The sequence below is a fragment of the Anarrhichthys ocellatus genome, unplaced genomic scaffold (assembly GCF_004355925.1).
Source record: "Anarrhichthys ocellatus isolate YVR2014 unplaced genomic scaffold, GSC_Weel_1.0 scaffold158, whole genome shotgun sequence".
NCBI lineage: Eukaryota > Metazoa > Chordata > Actinopteri > Perciformes > Anarhichadidae > Anarrhichthys > Anarrhichthys ocellatus.
The window spans coordinates 66,167-83,731 of record NW_022280188.1 but is presented as its reverse complement, the minus strand read 5'-3'; the positions used below and the strand labels follow the sequence as shown (position 1 = coordinate 83,731).

The 17,565-nt window shown below is 41.4% G+C and overlaps 1 protein-coding gene across 1 annotated transcript in view; it reads right to left on the bottom strand.

Moving 5' to 3' along the window:
• Positions 1-3,840: 3,840 nt before the first annotated feature.
• Positions 3,841-17,565, bottom strand: part of hspa9 (heat shock protein 9) — a 15,040-nt gene continuing 1,315 nt past the window's right edge. Inside the window, exons 5-11 of the mRNA XM_031878010.1 lie at positions 15,294-15,503; positions 14,283-14,510; positions 13,944-14,166; positions 13,513-13,607; positions 12,314-12,406; positions 5,262-5,402; positions 3,841-4,695 (exon numbers count right to left, since the gene is read on the bottom strand). Coding sequence (XP_031733870.1) covers positions 4,627-4,695; positions 5,262-5,402; positions 12,314-12,406; positions 13,513-13,607; positions 13,944-14,166; positions 14,283-14,510; positions 15,294-15,503 — 1,059 coding nt within the window. The 3' untranslated portion in view covers positions 3,841-4,626. The remainder of the gene's footprint in view (positions 4,696-5,261; positions 5,403-12,313; positions 12,407-13,512; positions 13,608-13,943; positions 14,167-14,282; positions 14,511-15,293; positions 15,504-17,565) is intronic.

Genomic DNA, 17,565 nt, shown 5'->3' with positions numbered 1-17,565 from the left:
ATTTTCCTCAGTTTTTCTCAGAAGTCCTCAATGTCAGCACGCAGTTTCTTTCTTCGTTACACTGGCTTACACATTAGCCTCTTACAGACGTGGGGTTGTGCTGGCGTTTGTCCCTTATAAGGGACAGTCCCTTATGAGAATAAAATGGCCATTGAATTATAACGGGATGTACATCGTCAACATTCGTAAAAAGAATTAGTCAATAAAAGACATTTACATGCTCGTTTCCGTATGTTATCTTGCTGTTGGGGTCCGGTTCACCAGTGATGGTGTGAGTAACTGTCATTGCTAAGTGGGGGACCGTGGGAGTGAGTGAACTCTGAAAGCAGAGGGTGGAGAGGGTATCAGGTTATAGCTAGATAGCTGGATAGCATGTTGCAACTGATAACATGTTGGTTGCCATCCGTGTAGTATTAGAAAAGCTACATATTAGAAAAGCATTTACTTGCTGTATGCTGGGCTAGGCTTTACGCAACTCTCCTGTTACCTGGTGGTGATGAGACAACGCTCGATCGGGACCAAGCGGATATTCACACGGGGTATTTTTACAAGCCATTTCTAGACACACACAAGAACACAGAAGTAGACGAGACCATAGGGAGAAGATTTCTATATTGCTCGCTATCCATGATTTTGGCGAAATCAATGCTGCCTGGCGGCAGCTGCTCCGGCCGGGAGTGGAGCAGGCCTGCTGGCGAGAAGGGGGGAGAAAATTGGGTTTTCTAAAGGGACTCTGGTGCTTGGGAGTCCACAGGGAATGTCAAAATCAGCACAAATTCAAGTTCCTGGTGAAACTTAAAAGATAATAAAAAATAACATGAACCTTTAACTTGATTCAACACACGAACTGTCGCAAACACATGCAAACTCAGGCAAGAGTTTTACAGAGCAGCGCACGCATATTGCTTTTGCCATTGCTTTCACATCACCTGTGTGCAGACTCACTCTGCTTGCATGAGCAAAATTGTAGCCTGCAGCAGAAATAGCTAATTATATTACAGTTGCGACTGGGTCTGCCCACTTTAGGTCAAAAAGAAAAGCAGGTGAATATCTTGCGAGCACGACAGGAATAGTAGTTGTGCACTCAGGGATTACAGCATGTGTTCAAACCATGGTCCTCTCCTGGCAGGCTTCAACATTACTTGTGCAAGAAGAGATATTCTGCAAGCAATCGATGTGAAAGCACTTGCAAAACTAATAAGTGGGCACAGCTCCTCTACATCTTTGCAGCTTGCTCCTTAAATTGACTTCTGAGAGTGCCGTGTGTCTGACCTCCCTGATTGGTCACTTTTAACTCCAGTCTCCAGTCTGATCTGTCTCTGTTGTGATCCACACACAAATGATCAAAAGTTTTCGATCATTAAAATTGTTTTTTTTCTTTTGAGGTGCCTGGTTTCCTGAGCCTTGTCAGAATTATGTTCTTACATTCTCAGGGAACAGTATTCGATACTTATAGGCAACATTCGACAGACATTACATATATACATTTTTAGTAAATAAAGCCTTTAAAAACATTTCAGAAAACCAAAACATTTAATTTTCTTGATGGAAATCTCAAACCGATTATTTGCACACAGCACAACATCTGCCTATATGTCGTGTCTAGGAAGCATTACTTATGCTAACAATCGGCCACAAGACTCCAATTTATGATCAAGTGGCATTCATCACTCAACACACCTGGGTAAAAGCAAAATGTGATAGTTATGAAAGTTTGGTGTATTTGGGAGATGACTTCTTATTTATTTTGTATCTTTTAACAGAAATGAAAGAGGCTGATGCTGCATGAGACCCAATTGTTCACCATGTCCTCATGGTTCAGTTTAATGTGATGGCAGGCTATGAAGCACTGAACGCTAAGTTCGTCATTAGTTTATGCCTATTATATACATTACACCAGTGGTGGGCCATCAGGGCCTGCAAGGCCTTCTCTGCTGGCCTAAACAGAATCACAAAGTTATAGCTATTTTATCATTTAATAATTTTTCTTAAATACACTACATGTATTATAATTTATAAATATATTTTCCCGTTATCTTATTTTCTCATTGCACAGGTACTGTCTTCATCAGTTGCTCTGCTTCCAGTGCAGCTTGTTTTAAGTAGAGCTTTTATCCAATCAGATTTCACCTCTGTGTCTCTAGGTAAGAAGAGAGGCCCGAGGCCTGCAGACTCACAAGTGAATCCATGTGCAGTTTAAGTGAATGGGGACGATATTGTTGATTGTCATAGTGTTCAACCAATCAGATCTTTAGTTTGACATGTTGGGCGTATTCTTTGACGCACCAGAGCCTGCTAGCTGGCCTACAAGTACGTCAGCATTAACGTGCGCCGTGATTGGTCAGTGGGCTAGCGTGACTGTTGTGAAGCTGAAGCTAGCTTGCAGAAGTTAGTATTAGTAGTAACAGTTCAAGTTGAAAGATATGTCAGAAGTTATGACATTTTTAGCGTTTTGCTTGGTGTAGATATTTATTTTTTTAGGAGGAGAAACGGATTTCTCAAGAAGGAAAAGCAGGAAAGGAGGAAAATTTCAGGAAAAGCTGGACAGGGTCGGTCAACCCCACAGCTAGCAGCCCTGAGCCAGCATGGGAAAGGATTTGTACGAACGGTATTTCAGCGTCGGAGAAGCGTTGCACATTTTATGGTGTTTTATTTGCGACTGAGCGTCGTGGTGTTTGGAGCTACGCTATGCTAACCAAGGCAGCAAAACGACACCAGGACAGGACACTCGCAAGCTACGGTGCTTTTGAAAACTTTTGCTGAGACCCGAGTGGATCTACAACTCGAACACGTTCGCAGGAGGACCTCTGACTGGAACTGAACCACACCAATGTTCTGTACAACCGCAGTATTAAACTCTTTGTAATCAAAGGAGGATGGACTTTGTACATCTAAATAAGTGATTAATCATTTACTAACACTTTATAAATGATTGTATTAATCATCTACAACTCCTTAATAATTGGTTTGTATAATACTTCATTTACAAATGGGGAATCCATCATTTATAAAGTTTGAAAACAATCATGAAACATAGACAAGCTTATTAATCAAAAATAAAACATTTATAACTGTTATGAACTGCATACTAATGAGTATTAATGTAGGAGCAATGCTTTATAAAGGATGAATTAAGTGTTTACTCATACTTAACTAATGCTTCATACTGTGTAGTTATTATAAAGTCTTACCATATTACGTTAAGAATGAAAAACTACAGCATGCTCCAATTCTACCAACTATTATCCAACCGGGGTCACATTTCAGATTTTATTTGAAAAGACAAAAACAGTTATCTTGACTGTCAATTTTCACTTCAGTAAAATAAAAAAAAAAATAAGAAAAACGTTCAATTTGGTAGTGCCTCCTCTCTGCCTCATTCATATGTAGAGCACCCTGGATCACTCATCAGGCAGGCATGTAGCAACAATCGCATTACTCAGCAGTTTATGGCAGCAACGGCTCCTACTGGAGGGGAATGACGGTTTGTTGCATCCCAACTCTTCATCCGGTTAACTGTCGGAACTGAGAAGGCCTCATCCTCTATTGCGCAATGCCAACATCCAGATTTACCCGTTAACTGGAGTCTGCAATATTTCCACACAGAGTCCGAACTCAGCTGTTTAAGATGAATGCTATAAAAGGAGAATGCAAAGAACTTAAAGATGGACTTTCTTACAGATCTAGGACTTCCCTTAATTAAATCAAAAGCTCAACCTCATCCTAACACACAGACATTAGATTTGTTTAACTTCCCACCTCCAAGTTCTTGTTAATGCACCATTAAAACTAAATAGTAGTGATGAGTCCTTCCGTGTCGAGGCTTCGAAACGTGCGTCGAGTAATCCAGGAAGATTTTTGCGAAGCGCGTATCGAGGCTTGTGTTTGTGGCGCTCTAAGCCTCGCGAGCCGGCCGTACCACGCTACTGATTCAGGAAATGGCTCACGGGTCTGGTGTGTGATTCGAGATATAAGGAGCAGCGAAACGCAATGGATCCCCCCCCCCTCACATTTTGTGGACTTGGGACTTTATTGCGCGTTTGTTTGGAAACTATTCGAGCATCACAAACATTCATTTATTCAAATCCATGGTGTCACTATAATCACTGCCTGTTTTACATTTATTGTCCACCTGATGGAGTAGTAGAGCAATGAAGCTTCATCTCACCATCACTACTAAATTGCTATAATTAGTGCGATCACGCTCCAGTATGTAGACGAAGCAGGGCTGTCCTCTGTACAAGCTTTTGAACTCAGCTCAAAGAAATTGTTCAGAGCAATTAACAAGCTTCAGATGATGGAGCCAAAGAACACGAAGCCTACATGATGTCTTAGACACACAAAAAATAACCTTTACTACCTCAGAATGCAAATGAACAGCTTTGTAAAAATAATCATACATTACATTGTTTTTGAGACAATTAAATTACTGACAGGATAGCATAGGACATGGAGCATATATCGATACATCTTTTGACTAAAGAATTGTACTGCCAAAACACAGTAGAATAATATATTATGGTGAGAATGACTAAGATTCAGCTCGTCACTGCCAGCCTCCCCACCCAGTCCACCGCCGAGCCAGACAGCCCCATGTCATGGAAACCCAGTGACTAGTGCAAAGGTCTACTGCTGGCCTTCTTTCTTCTCTCCCTCTGATGAGCTGCTGCTGCCACCGTCCCGCTCTGCCGCCATCTGCAGGAAGAAATTAATTTGTTAGTGTTGAGTGACATGCATAGTTGGACTGAAGCTGTTACACTGTATTTTACAGCTAAACAACTCCCTATTCACTTTCTTATCATTTCTGTCAGTAACAACTATTTAATTTGGTAGAAAAATAGATAGTGGCAGGTCTGCTAATGTACCAATTGAACAAACATTAAATAATGTCAATTGTCTTCAGGCAAGCATAATACCAGCTAAAACAATTTGTTAATCTAGAAATCCATGGACGAAAAAGTAATCTCCACCTATTTTCAAGAAGAATCGTTTATGGTCAAAAATGCCACTCAGTCCCTAGTTACAGTTGAAATGTGAGGATTAGCTGCTGTTCTCTGTGGTATGAGATAGTAAACCAAGTCTTGGTCTGACTCAAACAATTGGATATTATCACTTTAGGTATTTTTCATGATTTCATAGACCAAAAGATGAATTGTTTAATCCGAAAAACATCCTGATAAATGACAGTCCTACAGAAAAAAACGTTACGGACGCTGTCATTTCCTTTGGCACATAGTTCTCTTTAACAGTCGTGTTCCTACCTTCTTGTAGGCAATTTCAAAGAGCTTTAGTGAGGCCTGCTGCAGGGTGCTGGCCGCCTGTTTGATGTTCTCTCCTGTTTCTGAGTCCTTGTTGGCTAGAAGATCCCTGACCTTGGAGATCTCCTCCTTCAGCTTGGTGCACTGTGGGTGGACAGATCAGAGAGGAAACATGAGTGAATACAGCTGGGCCATGTGTTGAAGACATAAGCAATACAAAGTGGTGGATCACCACCACTAACAACATTAATAATAATGGCAGGATTCAAACCCTTATCTCCAGTTTGTGGTTACCTCCTGCATCACAGTCACTCTGTCAGACTGCTACATGATGAAGCCTCATGCAGCATCTTTCTCTTAAACTTCTTCGTTAACAGAAAAACAAGAGAAGTCAACTCTAGGTGCAACAGTCGTTATTCAAATCAGCTGTGCTGAATGACGATTCCCACTTGATCATACTTTTTAGGTGTGTGTGGCCGATTGATTATTAGCATAGGTAACGCCCCTAAACACTATACAAGAGCAGGTGTGCAAATACAACTAGATGCTTTTTTCTCATCTGGCCAAGAGTGGCCTCGACCACTCGTACGATGTTCCTTTACTGTAGAAGAGATGAGACCAGTGTGAGATTAAAGATGGCCGCTAGATTACAAAACACAACTAAATTAAACCCCTTTATTTGAAATAACAACCAATCGATCGGGAAGACTAGATTGATGAATGTTAAAACCAACTTTGCGCCAAAGAGGACGAGACAAGTACAACTTCCCCTCCACTGCAACCAGCAAGAGATCCTGGTAATGCAACTCCATTCACACCTCTGATAAATCATGCTGTACTGAGGACAGTGATGATTTCAATTGACTAACTCTCTGGACTAGATCCAAGAACAGCTTCTGTTGAAGGAATTCCAGCAGCTACAGGAAAGCCTGGTATTCAACCAGGAACAAACAATGGCACCAACATAAGAAAACAAATCCCTCCAAAACTCCAGACAGTACAGAGCAGGACTTTAACTTCAGGGTTAACTCTGCGTTCTCAGTCCTGCGACATCAGTTCACTTCTTACCGGGGTACACCGAACACCCAACCTGCTCTGGAGCAGGCCCCCGTTCAAATGTGATTTGTAGCGCGCCACGCAGCGGTAGCGATTTGTAATTTCGCAGCATGAGACAATCCTTTCCTGGTATCCCACAGTGCATGCAGGACGGCTGATTCAGGAATTAATGATCACTCACCTCAAAATTTACCCGGACACTGTTTTCTACAATACATTTCACTAATTACACAAACTAACACCCATGCCCCATAGAGACCGATTTAAAACAGGTACCTATGACATAAGGAGCAATTCCCCCGAGACGTAAAATGTTATTCCCAATCAGGAAATAAAACCTTGAAGATGGATTAAAAACAATTATTGTGAAGCAAACCACAAGGTAGATTGCACCTTTTATTGCCACGGGTTTGAACCCCTACTCAGTCATTGAGAATCAAAGCTTTCACGCTGTTGCACACTTTGGAACCGAGATACAACATTCATCTCAACCTTTTTTCTGACACAGCTGTACTCTACAACCAAACCAAAGCTAAAGTCATGGAGTCACTGAGGAAAGCGGGTAGGATGGCAGTAGCACGCTATGCGTAACATCCATTACCACAGAATCTAGTGCCTACTTAATCACTGTATGTACATTTTAACCACATGTTCCGGAAAGCGTTATTTTTGAGCTGAATGCTCATTGCCTTTAACAGGAGGATTTGTTTGAAGAGAAGTTTTTATTACTTATTTGTGTTGGGTCTGACCATGTGGCCTCAACATTGTGCTTTGAAACAAAGAAGTCAGGCCTTCCTTTTTTGCAGGGCAACCTGGATCCTGTTTGAGTTTGTGATAACACCAATGTAAACGTGAAAGCAATAAAACATGCAACACTGCGTTCTAATTGGCCGAGAGCCACAGACACCCCTGTGGTTCTGACCCTGTTTCTATAAAACAGCCTTGCCCCCCCCCCCCTTCTCTATGCTTTACCTCGATCTCGGTCAACAAGGAAGCACACGCAACGTTGCTGTCCTTAAAAAGAAATCCTAGGTTTAACAGTTTTAGAGTTGCTGGATGTATCTACTGGACTGTCTGTTTTGGTTCGCATCCTGGACGAGGAAGCGAACCATTTTCCTGCAGAAGGGAAGAGACCGACTCTTCAGAGAGAGAAGTACATTTCTCCTCTCCACCCAAGTCGACTCTGCGCTAGCCGTAAGGACGGGAATTCCTTTACTGAGCCGAAGACATTCTCTGACGCACAGAGAGAATCTGCTGCGCTGCACAGGTGCCTGAGTTCCACCGACAAACTAAGAAGGACCACAATCAACCACCTCATAGTAAGCTACTTACGGTGTCTGGGCTACATTCAGGTTTTTGTGTTTATTATCTTGTTTGTGTTGCTTAAGTTACTGTCATTTTTATAACGTGGTGTATGCTCAACAATCGCAGAGATCGTTAATGCTGTGTATTTCAATACTGCCGCAATTAGTGTTGAGATGGTTCACCGCTCGCGGATGCGGAAGTTGTTTCTCATCAGTTCGGAGGTCAGAAACGCAGCTGTGCTAATCAAAGAGGCGTCGGCTGTACTTCTGGAGCTGAGAGAGAAATCTTCCGTACACCACCGTGGTGGGGAGGATCTTAAATCTGCTTTTGGAGGACCCTTTTGTTTGCTTTCTCTCTTCTTTTACTCTCTCTCACACACACTTTACATAGTTTGTTGATTTCAGATTGCATGCTCATAAATGTATTGTTAGTTTAGATGTTAGTTGACTAGATCATTATTATTAGAACTTAATAAACTGTTATATTTTAAAGAGCAGCTGTCTGTGATTACTTTGTGCATGTATTGTGATAATATCTGATATGTGGTCTGTTGCTCGTACTTAAACCTTCACTTTCACTCTGAATGTGTAATAGTACTCAGACTATTGACATTGTGAGTGAACACTAATTATGAGACTTAGTTTATAGTTTGGTTATTGGTCCCTGTTCGCAGGGTGGTACCCCGTTATTAATAATCTTACTGACATTAATAATTCTATTGATGTCAATGATTTATTTTTCTTTGATGCTGATAAATCAAACACGCTCCTTTTCGTTCCCAACATTTGTGAATAAGGGCAAATGACTCAGAAAATGCTGAATTATGTGTTTTAGGATTGCTGCTATAGGCACACTTATTTATTTTCCTGTTGCTTCCCTTTACAATGCTTGGAAACGTAACCGTCCAGTTGACACATCTCTTGTATTTGTTGCCAATATTTGTTTAATAACAGATAGTGGAAGTAAATTCATCAGTTTTTTTAATTATAACTCTTTACAAAGTGAGAGAAAATAAATCAGGTATAGAAAAATGTTGATGCATCAAGAAGAATCGATAATGGTTTTATAATCGCATCGTAGTCCTCTGAATGGAAGGATGAGGGGCCCCGATCAACCATAAACACACTCACAACTGTCAACAATACTGACTCACAGATCTGGTCTCCATGAACTGAAATTTGTCATTGGAACATCTGTGGAATCGGTGCACAGGCGAGAATATTTAGGGTATTCAAAAACATTTTAAAAAATACAAGCAGACATATGCCTTCAAGAAACGTATACATCGAAATCACACTACCAAAATCAAGAACGCCACAATTCAATCAAACCATCTTTGCCCATTTCAACTGCAGGCAAAGAGGGATCTCATCCTTTCGTCAACTCTTGTTTTGCCTCTCTCCCCGTCTGTCTGACTCTCCAATCATCAGAGAAGATTAAAACACAATCATGAAGCCATCAGTAGACAGTCTAACCATTCAGACAGCATCCTTAACTGCTAAAGCACAGTAACCCTTCAACAGTTCATGAGTGATTTTGGTCTAGAGATAACACACGACCGCTGGACAATTTTCATTCTTCTCACCAGTTAATCACTCCTCATATTGACTTATTTTTAACCTGTTACCACTCCAGCAAAATGAGCCTAAAACGCCTATCCAAGGCATACCCAAAGCAAATTGAAAGCTGTTCTTGAACCATTTGAAGTACATGCATGGTTTCGATCTCTTTTGAAAGGTAACACTGAAGTTTTTCCCCCCCCCCCAACAGTCAGAACCACTGTAAGTGCTGCTGGCATTGAGTAATAGAAGTTTGAACACACTGAAGTAGAAGGTTTTTATTTCCGCCTGAATATTTCTTTGCAAACAGATGACTACAGATGACTATAGCTGGGACTTATTAGCTGGAAAGCACAATGGGACCACAGCATGAAGCCTTACCTAGACCAAGTTCAATTCTGATAACAATACCACAGAAAATTTATATTTTACACATGTTTTACTAAGGGTATGTCTAGGCGCTTTCCAAAAAAGGACATTTGGGGACCCATGGTAACCATAGTAACATACATAGGCTGTGTAGAAATGTGTATTCATAATTCAAACTAAAGCTTATTTATGTCTAAATACAGTAATTTATAAGTTATTTCACCATTATTTACTTTCCTAAATTCTCCAAAACTCTCAAAAACAACACTTTGAATTTAGCGCACGGATACAGGGACCTGACTCGCGGTTTCAACAGTGACTTCCACGTTCTGCCTCTAAATCTAACCCCTGAAGCTGCATATCATTATTGTCAAAATTTCATTGGCTATACGAAGCGTCAGTCATCAGAACGATCGGTTGCAATTGGCTCGAGCTTTACACGAAAGAAGAGGGGCAGGCACTTTCCTTCAACGCGGACTCTCGTTGGCTATTGTAGGCTGTAGACAGGACATGGAAGCTCCTATTGGGTCAATCTAAAGGTCAGAGTGCAGCCGCCATTTTGAGATCCAGAGAGCGTCAGTGTTTACATGCGAACTGAAGTTACGTTCGAAAATACATAGACAGGCATATCTGCCGGCTAATTTGAAGTGATGCAACATCAGTCCATGGGTATTTATGGACGTAATGTGTTTTGGACTAAATATTTTACTGGATTGGATTGTCTGGACCTTTGGCAATGTAACAAGACCATTTTTGTTGGAATATTATCGAGGGGTGGAATACTATCAAGCTTCATTTTTGACTTGCCTCGATTGTGTAAATGTTTGTTTGTGGGTTGGTGGTCTGACAGAGGCGTTGATTGTACCTGCTGTCGTGATTGCATCTTAAAAATAGCTTGCATAAATCGAATTATAAGAATCTTAGCTTTCCAAAGACATGTCGCATCAGTGCCTACCTATAAATAGCAGTTGTGTACATAACAGATGTACAGTTAACACTCCGACGGCCGCCGTCAACAGGTTTCAGTAACTACATTATTTAGCAAATCTCAGACAGACATACTTATACACCTTTTTACTATTACGCTCCCATCTCCCTCACCTAGAACATTAACTATTCTCCCAAACCATCCAGCAGATGGCAATTTAATACATCTTTATTCAATGAGCACTACTCATTGAATTAAAAAAAAAGTGGAATTCCTTCCCTGGAATAATACCACCGCCACACTAACCCCCGTTTACAATAGATTAACATCTGAAATAAAGCAACAATTCAAACTTCCCATCATCATGAACCCTGCTATAATCGGTCTTTTAATAAAACACTTAACAAATGGAAACAGTTACTCAGTTTATCATCCACTCAGACCAAACTAAGACATTAAAAGGAAGACACTCATCTAATAACCCATTTAACATTTGAACGTAATCCATTGCACATCTCACAAACAGCCATAGTTTCATTGATCAAGTAAATTGGGAATTTTTAAAAACAATGGTTTTGGTGAATCATTTATCCAATGAGTTAGGATTATGAACTCATTACAAATGGATTACTATCACAATGCTTCACTCTGCACAGGGGTACAAGGCAAGGATGCCCACTCTCATCTTTATTCACAGCATCCAATAAACAGAATCACAGGAACCCAAACTAAAACGTGCACTGTATGATCAGGCTTTACGCAGTTCTACTTGATCTACAGAATACTTTGTCTTCATTACTCAAAGCCATCCACTTCATAAACACAATCTCAGATTACACCATCAACTGGTTGAACTCCACCAGTCTCCCACTCGGACACAACAGCTGGGATGTGGCAGTCCAACACTCAGCCCCTCCCTGCACACTGGTAATATCATAGGCTGTCTTCAACCCACTCCTCAAAACAGCAGAGGACAACCAACGTTAGATGAATCTACCAATCGAATCATTTAACTAAGATCCTCGCCCAGTTACCTCAGGCCAGTTCAACATCACTACCAGAAATAAACAAGATGATTTCCATGTCCACCTTAACAATATCAATCCCTTCAGAAATATGGGAACAAGACTTACAGACCACCCTGTGCCGACTTATTAAAACTAAAACATCTTCTCTACATCCACCAGCACAGAAAAGTAACTCTTTCATTAGAAGAATTTACAGAGTGCACTAAACAAGGAAAATAATGTTTAAAAGGAGTTTTACAGAGCACACTTCACACAAAACACCAGATACACCTACATGTATGCCACATGGGACTGCACACCAATTAAACAGTTCTGATGGAGAAAGCCTGACAACCTCTCCCCATCACTCTGCCAACATGAGGACATACCCAACACACACAATACATCTAGGAGAATACTCTCCAAAGTACGAATCATCACCAAGAAAACTATCTAAAAACCAAAGCACAAAATGAGTAGAACTTTTAATTCCACTCATCCCCTCCTTTTGCCTCACACATGTACCACGATCCCCAAGAATTAGTGCTGGGTGCTAAATGTTACGGGGGTAACGGAATATATTAGTTTCTCCTAAAAACGGCTGTTCCTGTACTTTTAACTGTATTACTAGGGCAAATTGCACATACAAGTATGCTACTGAAATTCAGCCTCCACTGAATACCCAAAGAAAATATTGAAAAATATGACAGTTGTGCATCTCGGGCTGGGAGGTATCTGTTGAGATACATGCGCTTTGATCTGGGGCCTGCCACGCTTATACTGTCCCCTCCCCCCTCCCCATACACAAAAAAATAAAGATTTAAGTTTAACCTCATCAGCTGGAAGCTGGTCCTTGAACTCCTCCATCTTGGATTCTGTGTCGTGGACGATGCCCTCAGCCATGTTAACAGCCTCCACTCGGTCCTGTGCACAATAAAATGAGGCTTATAAGGAGACAACAGCATTGGTTTGAAGTCACACAGCATTAAATAGATCAGTGAATGACAATTAATATGTAGCAGGGATCCAGACCAACTTTTCCACTGGTAGACCAACTGAGAATACGTGTGCGATACCTGAGAGTGTTCAAGACATGTCAGATAGGTATAAAAAGAAAGTACAGTAGTCGGTATGAACTTGCCCTACGGTATGAATTTTGATGCTACCGACCTACTTCATTAACGACACAGTAATAGAAATAGCTGTAGGACTCGCTGTCATTAGCCTGCACCAGCAAATCGTCTGGAAAAAGTGAGTCAGCTTCTTTGTTTGGAAATCAAGAAATGCACATGATTTCTTTGTCGCACCCTTTTCTTGGGACAGCATGGTATTAATCCATAGAAGTGACAATCCAGACGCTTGCAACTGCTCAACGGTCTAGATCAGTGATTCTCAACCGGTGGGTCGCGACCCACTTTTGGGCCTTTGCCTGAAGAAAACTGAAAGCTATACCTCTGTCAAATGACACTATAAGTAGACGGATTGAAGACATGTCGGATGACATCAAACAACAGACCACAGCTCTAATTCAGGCAAGTGGTCATTTTGCATTACAAATGGACGAATCTACAGACGTAACAAACAAAACAGTTTTACTCATTTACGTGAAACATGTGTGGGACGGGGACTGACAGGAACAATTTCTCTGCACAAGAGAGCTCCCTACACTACGACTGCAGAGGACATCTTCAGCTCAGGTTCAAACTGCACCATCTTTACATTAAATACATTTGAGAAGTTGAACATTTTCCTCGATTTGGGACGCGGCTTGTCATTAAGGGGTGATGGTGGGTCCCGCAGCCAGACCAGTTGAGAACCACTGCTCTAGATGACTTTGGAGGTAAAGATGTAATAGAGCGAGGCTGATGTCCATAACGATCATCATGCACTTGCATCAATGTGACCACGTACACAAATGGTCACAATATGGAGCTGTGTAGAAATGCTGTGAACTCACGAAAGAGTTTCCCTCCTTAAAATGCATAGACTCATTATCTTGTTCATCCACTTCACTGTTTTCCAGTCTTTACCTTTCTCCTCCTGTCCTCCTCTGCGTACTTTTCAGCATTCTTGACCATGTTCTCGATGTCATCTTTACTGAGACCTCCTGATGACTGGATCACAACTGAGCAGAGTGCAGAGACAACATGTTTAGACCCTCAATACGCAGCAGTTTGACATTTATATCTGCTATTTAAAACAAAGACACAAGGAGCCAAGCTCCCAAAATGCTGTTTCATTAATAAACCTTAAGGCCAAATATTCAATGTAGGTTTACTGAAGCAACATTTTGTTGCCAATATTATTGACTATTGGAAAGACATAACTGATTAGTCCTCAGTGGTTATTGCTACATTAGCATTAGCATTGAGAATTCATTTATTCTTACTGAAGACTATGTTCAGAACTAATATCCACAAAATGCCATTAATGTATCTTCAGTTCAATGAATGATACTGACTCTGCTGTTCTCGGCCTGTTCCCTTGTCCTTGGCCGAGACGTGGACGATGCCGTTGGCATCAATGTCGAAAGTGACCTCAACCTGTGGAACACCGCGGGGAGCGGGGGGGAGTCCCACCAGGGTGAACTGACCCAGCACCTTGTTGTCTGCTGCCATCTCTCTTTCTCCCTGACACACCTTGATCTCTACCTGAGTCTGTCCATCAGCTGCTGTGGAGAACACCTGGAGGAGAGCAGATAGAGTTACTTTAAAACAAGTTTGCACTGACAACACAGATCAGAGGCAATAGAAAGAGGCAAATGGTTCATTCTGACAGCCTGCACAGCTGCTTCCAGTACCTGGCTCTTCTTGGTGGGAATTGTGGTGTTCCTGTTGATGAGTTTGGTGAAGACTCCGCCAAGGGTCTCAATACCCAGAGACAACGGTGTCACATCCAACAGCAGCACATCAGTGACATCACCGGCCAAAACACCACCCTGGATGGCTGCTCCTATGGCGACGGCCTCGTCGGGGTTGACGGACTTGCTGGGAGCGCGGCCGAACAGATCCTGAACGGTTTGTTGAACCTGCAGAGACAAACGCCTCACGTTACACTAGAACAGCAATGATGATCATTCTAACTTGTGACCGTTACCTCCTGCCACAGAACCCTGTAATCATGTTTCCATTTTAGGGATTGTGTTGGTTTGTTGACAGTATAATGTCACCTTCATCTTTACATCAAGGACCACAGTGGAAATCTGTCTTAGATTTACGTCTGCCCATAACAATAACTTTTAATCTATTTATCAACTATTTTACTGATTAGTCGAGTAATCTAAACTATACATTGTCCTCAAAAAGATCACTTCGGTTCATTTCATTATGACAAAGTGTATATTGTCATAGTATATAATGCAGCACAAACAAAGTATGCTACCCCTGAAACCTTTTGTAATTAAGTATCAAAATAAGCTCCCCATATCCTAACCACTTAACCAGCATTTTTCATCGAGGCAGCATAAATAGTCATAACACCGGCTCTGTGTCACAGCAGCGCATCTGAACGCCACCCAGTCTTCCTCCACGCCACAAGGAGCTGCCATGCTCATCCACTCAAAACTCACCTGCTGAGCTTGTGTTGAGGCTTGAGCTCCGTGCTCTGAGGCATGGAGGAAGACCGGGTGTCAATTTATACATTAATGATGTCAATGCATTTTTCACGTTAACTTATCCTACTGGGATTGGTGTCATCCTTGACGTTTTTGTAGCTGCATGTTATTTAATGTCCTCCTCGTTATGTCAAATAAACTTTACTAAAATATCTTTGTTCGTCCGTTTGGTATCAGAGGTCATACTGTGATAAGTACCTTGGGCATACGGCTCATGCCTCCAACCAGCAGCACCTCCCCTATGTCTGCCTTGGACACCTCGGCGTCCTGCATGGCCTTCTGACAGGGAGCCACAGTGCGTCGGATCAAGTCAGCCACAATGTTTTCAAATTGAGAGCGGGTCAGCTTCATGTTGAGATGTTTGGGACCAGAGGCATCCATTGTCAGGTAGGGAAGGTTGATGTCGGTCTGAAAGAGAAAATCAACATGCTACTTCTCGGCTTTGCTTTAACCCGTCTGCTTCCGGCTGGCTACCCGAGGCTGCTGCGTGCACATTGAAATCATGACTAGGGTTGGATACCGAAAAGCGGTGCCTGAGCCGATTGAAATACTTTTTTTTACACTACTCTGATGACTCCGTCCTGGCAGCAGGACTCGGTCCTCCGCTCCTCACTCATAGTATTATTACAACGGTGTACTTAGCGCTGCCGCTCATAAGCACAACATCCACAGGCACGCGAAAGCTTCTTCTTCTTTGAGGTGTAGTGGCGGTTGGCAAACGACAAATTGGCACATTACCGCCACCAACTGGTAAAATAAAATAAGTCATGAGACGTGTTGTATTTTGCCAGAGAAGGAAAATATGCTCATATTTCTGCAAAATAATTGCTGAAGTTTGAAGCTGTAGTGAGTGTACAGAGTGTGTGTGTTTTGTATTCATTTATATTTATTTAAGTATACTGTAAACTGTTAACAGTTAATATATTGTTCAATTTGAAGAAAAAAGTATCTGTTCAGGCACCGTTTAGGCACGGTATCGTTTTAAAAGTATCGTTTTAGCACCGGTATCGGAAAAATCCCAAACGATACCCAACCCTAATCATGACGGGAAAAATTATTCTCTCATTGAAAAACTTTTTAAGCTTCTGACAAGCTGCAGAAAACCAAGCCTTCAAGACACAGCAGCAAAAATGTACCGAGCGTTAATGATCTCCCGTTCCTCCGGCTACCTTGTGTTGTCTACTCAAACAAGCAAGTGACAACACAAATGTTCACAGGGACAGTAGCTGTGGTTGAAGACGCCTTCGTCAAGAAGTAATGCTCCCTGGAGCGGGCCTCAAATAAGCTATTCTATACTATGCTCCCGTAATTTAACTTCTACAATACTGTAAGATGAAAAGCACTCAAAATAGCTGTAGCGTATTCTTTAACAGTCTATAAAATGAATAGCGACGGTGTCTTGTACATTACATGAATATAAAGTAGTTCAATGCTCCTATTGGAGTCTTCTTGATCTTACATATGCTAACGGCTAACGCATGAAGGTTCTGCTCAGTTCCATTATGATGCGTTCAGGCTCTGCTCAGTGAAGAGGAGAATTGGGCTAAGGTAAATGATAACGTTATCCTGATGTGTTCACATGTAATGTGGGAGATGTTTTCACAGAAACATAAATAGATATTAGAGATAAATGACAACCCGTTTACACTACCTCTAGGCATCTTATAATAAATCATTAGAATATCATTTAGAACTTTTGATGGTTTGCTGACTTCAGAGCGGGTGAAATTGTTTCTGGGACGGGATCCTTGTAGACCAGCTGCTATAATCAAACAACAGAGGGATCTGTATCTGCCAGTACGGATCATCAATGATCGGCATTTAGTATCAGCGGCAGAAAAACATGATCAGGGATCTAAAAGTGATATTTGCTCCTTTTTTCTTTTGTGCTGATCCAATCCGTGAGTTTTATGATCTGTTGCACCACTAACGGTCATGTACCTCCGAAATAATGCCGTAGAAATGAGCAACACACTGGATTTCTAAGGAATGAACCATCCATAAATACAAAAATAATATTCATCCTGGCTTTCAATGGGTTTAATGTCCTGTAGTCAGTTTTTAGTCAATTGATGATCCACACTGGCAGATACAGATCCCTGTATTTAATTATAGCCGCTGGTCTACAAGGCTTCAGACTTTTTTGCCACCGTCCCAAAAATCATTTCAACGACTCTAAAGTCAGTGTAACCCATCAACAATTCTAAATGTTATCCTTTTACTATGTTAAAGTCATTTATATGGTTTTTCATTAAGGCACACAATTCAAATGATGAGGAATTAAAGGATTGTCAGTAATAGTTCTTATGGAGGAGAAGCTGTTTAGAGATAGCTTTAACAGGACATAGTTCCTAATATCCATTTATGTTGCTGTGAAAACATCTTCGAACTATTAGATTTATTCAAGTTTCTCACTAACACTACATTTTACATGTGAACACTGACCACTAATATCCAAAGAATGCTCCTA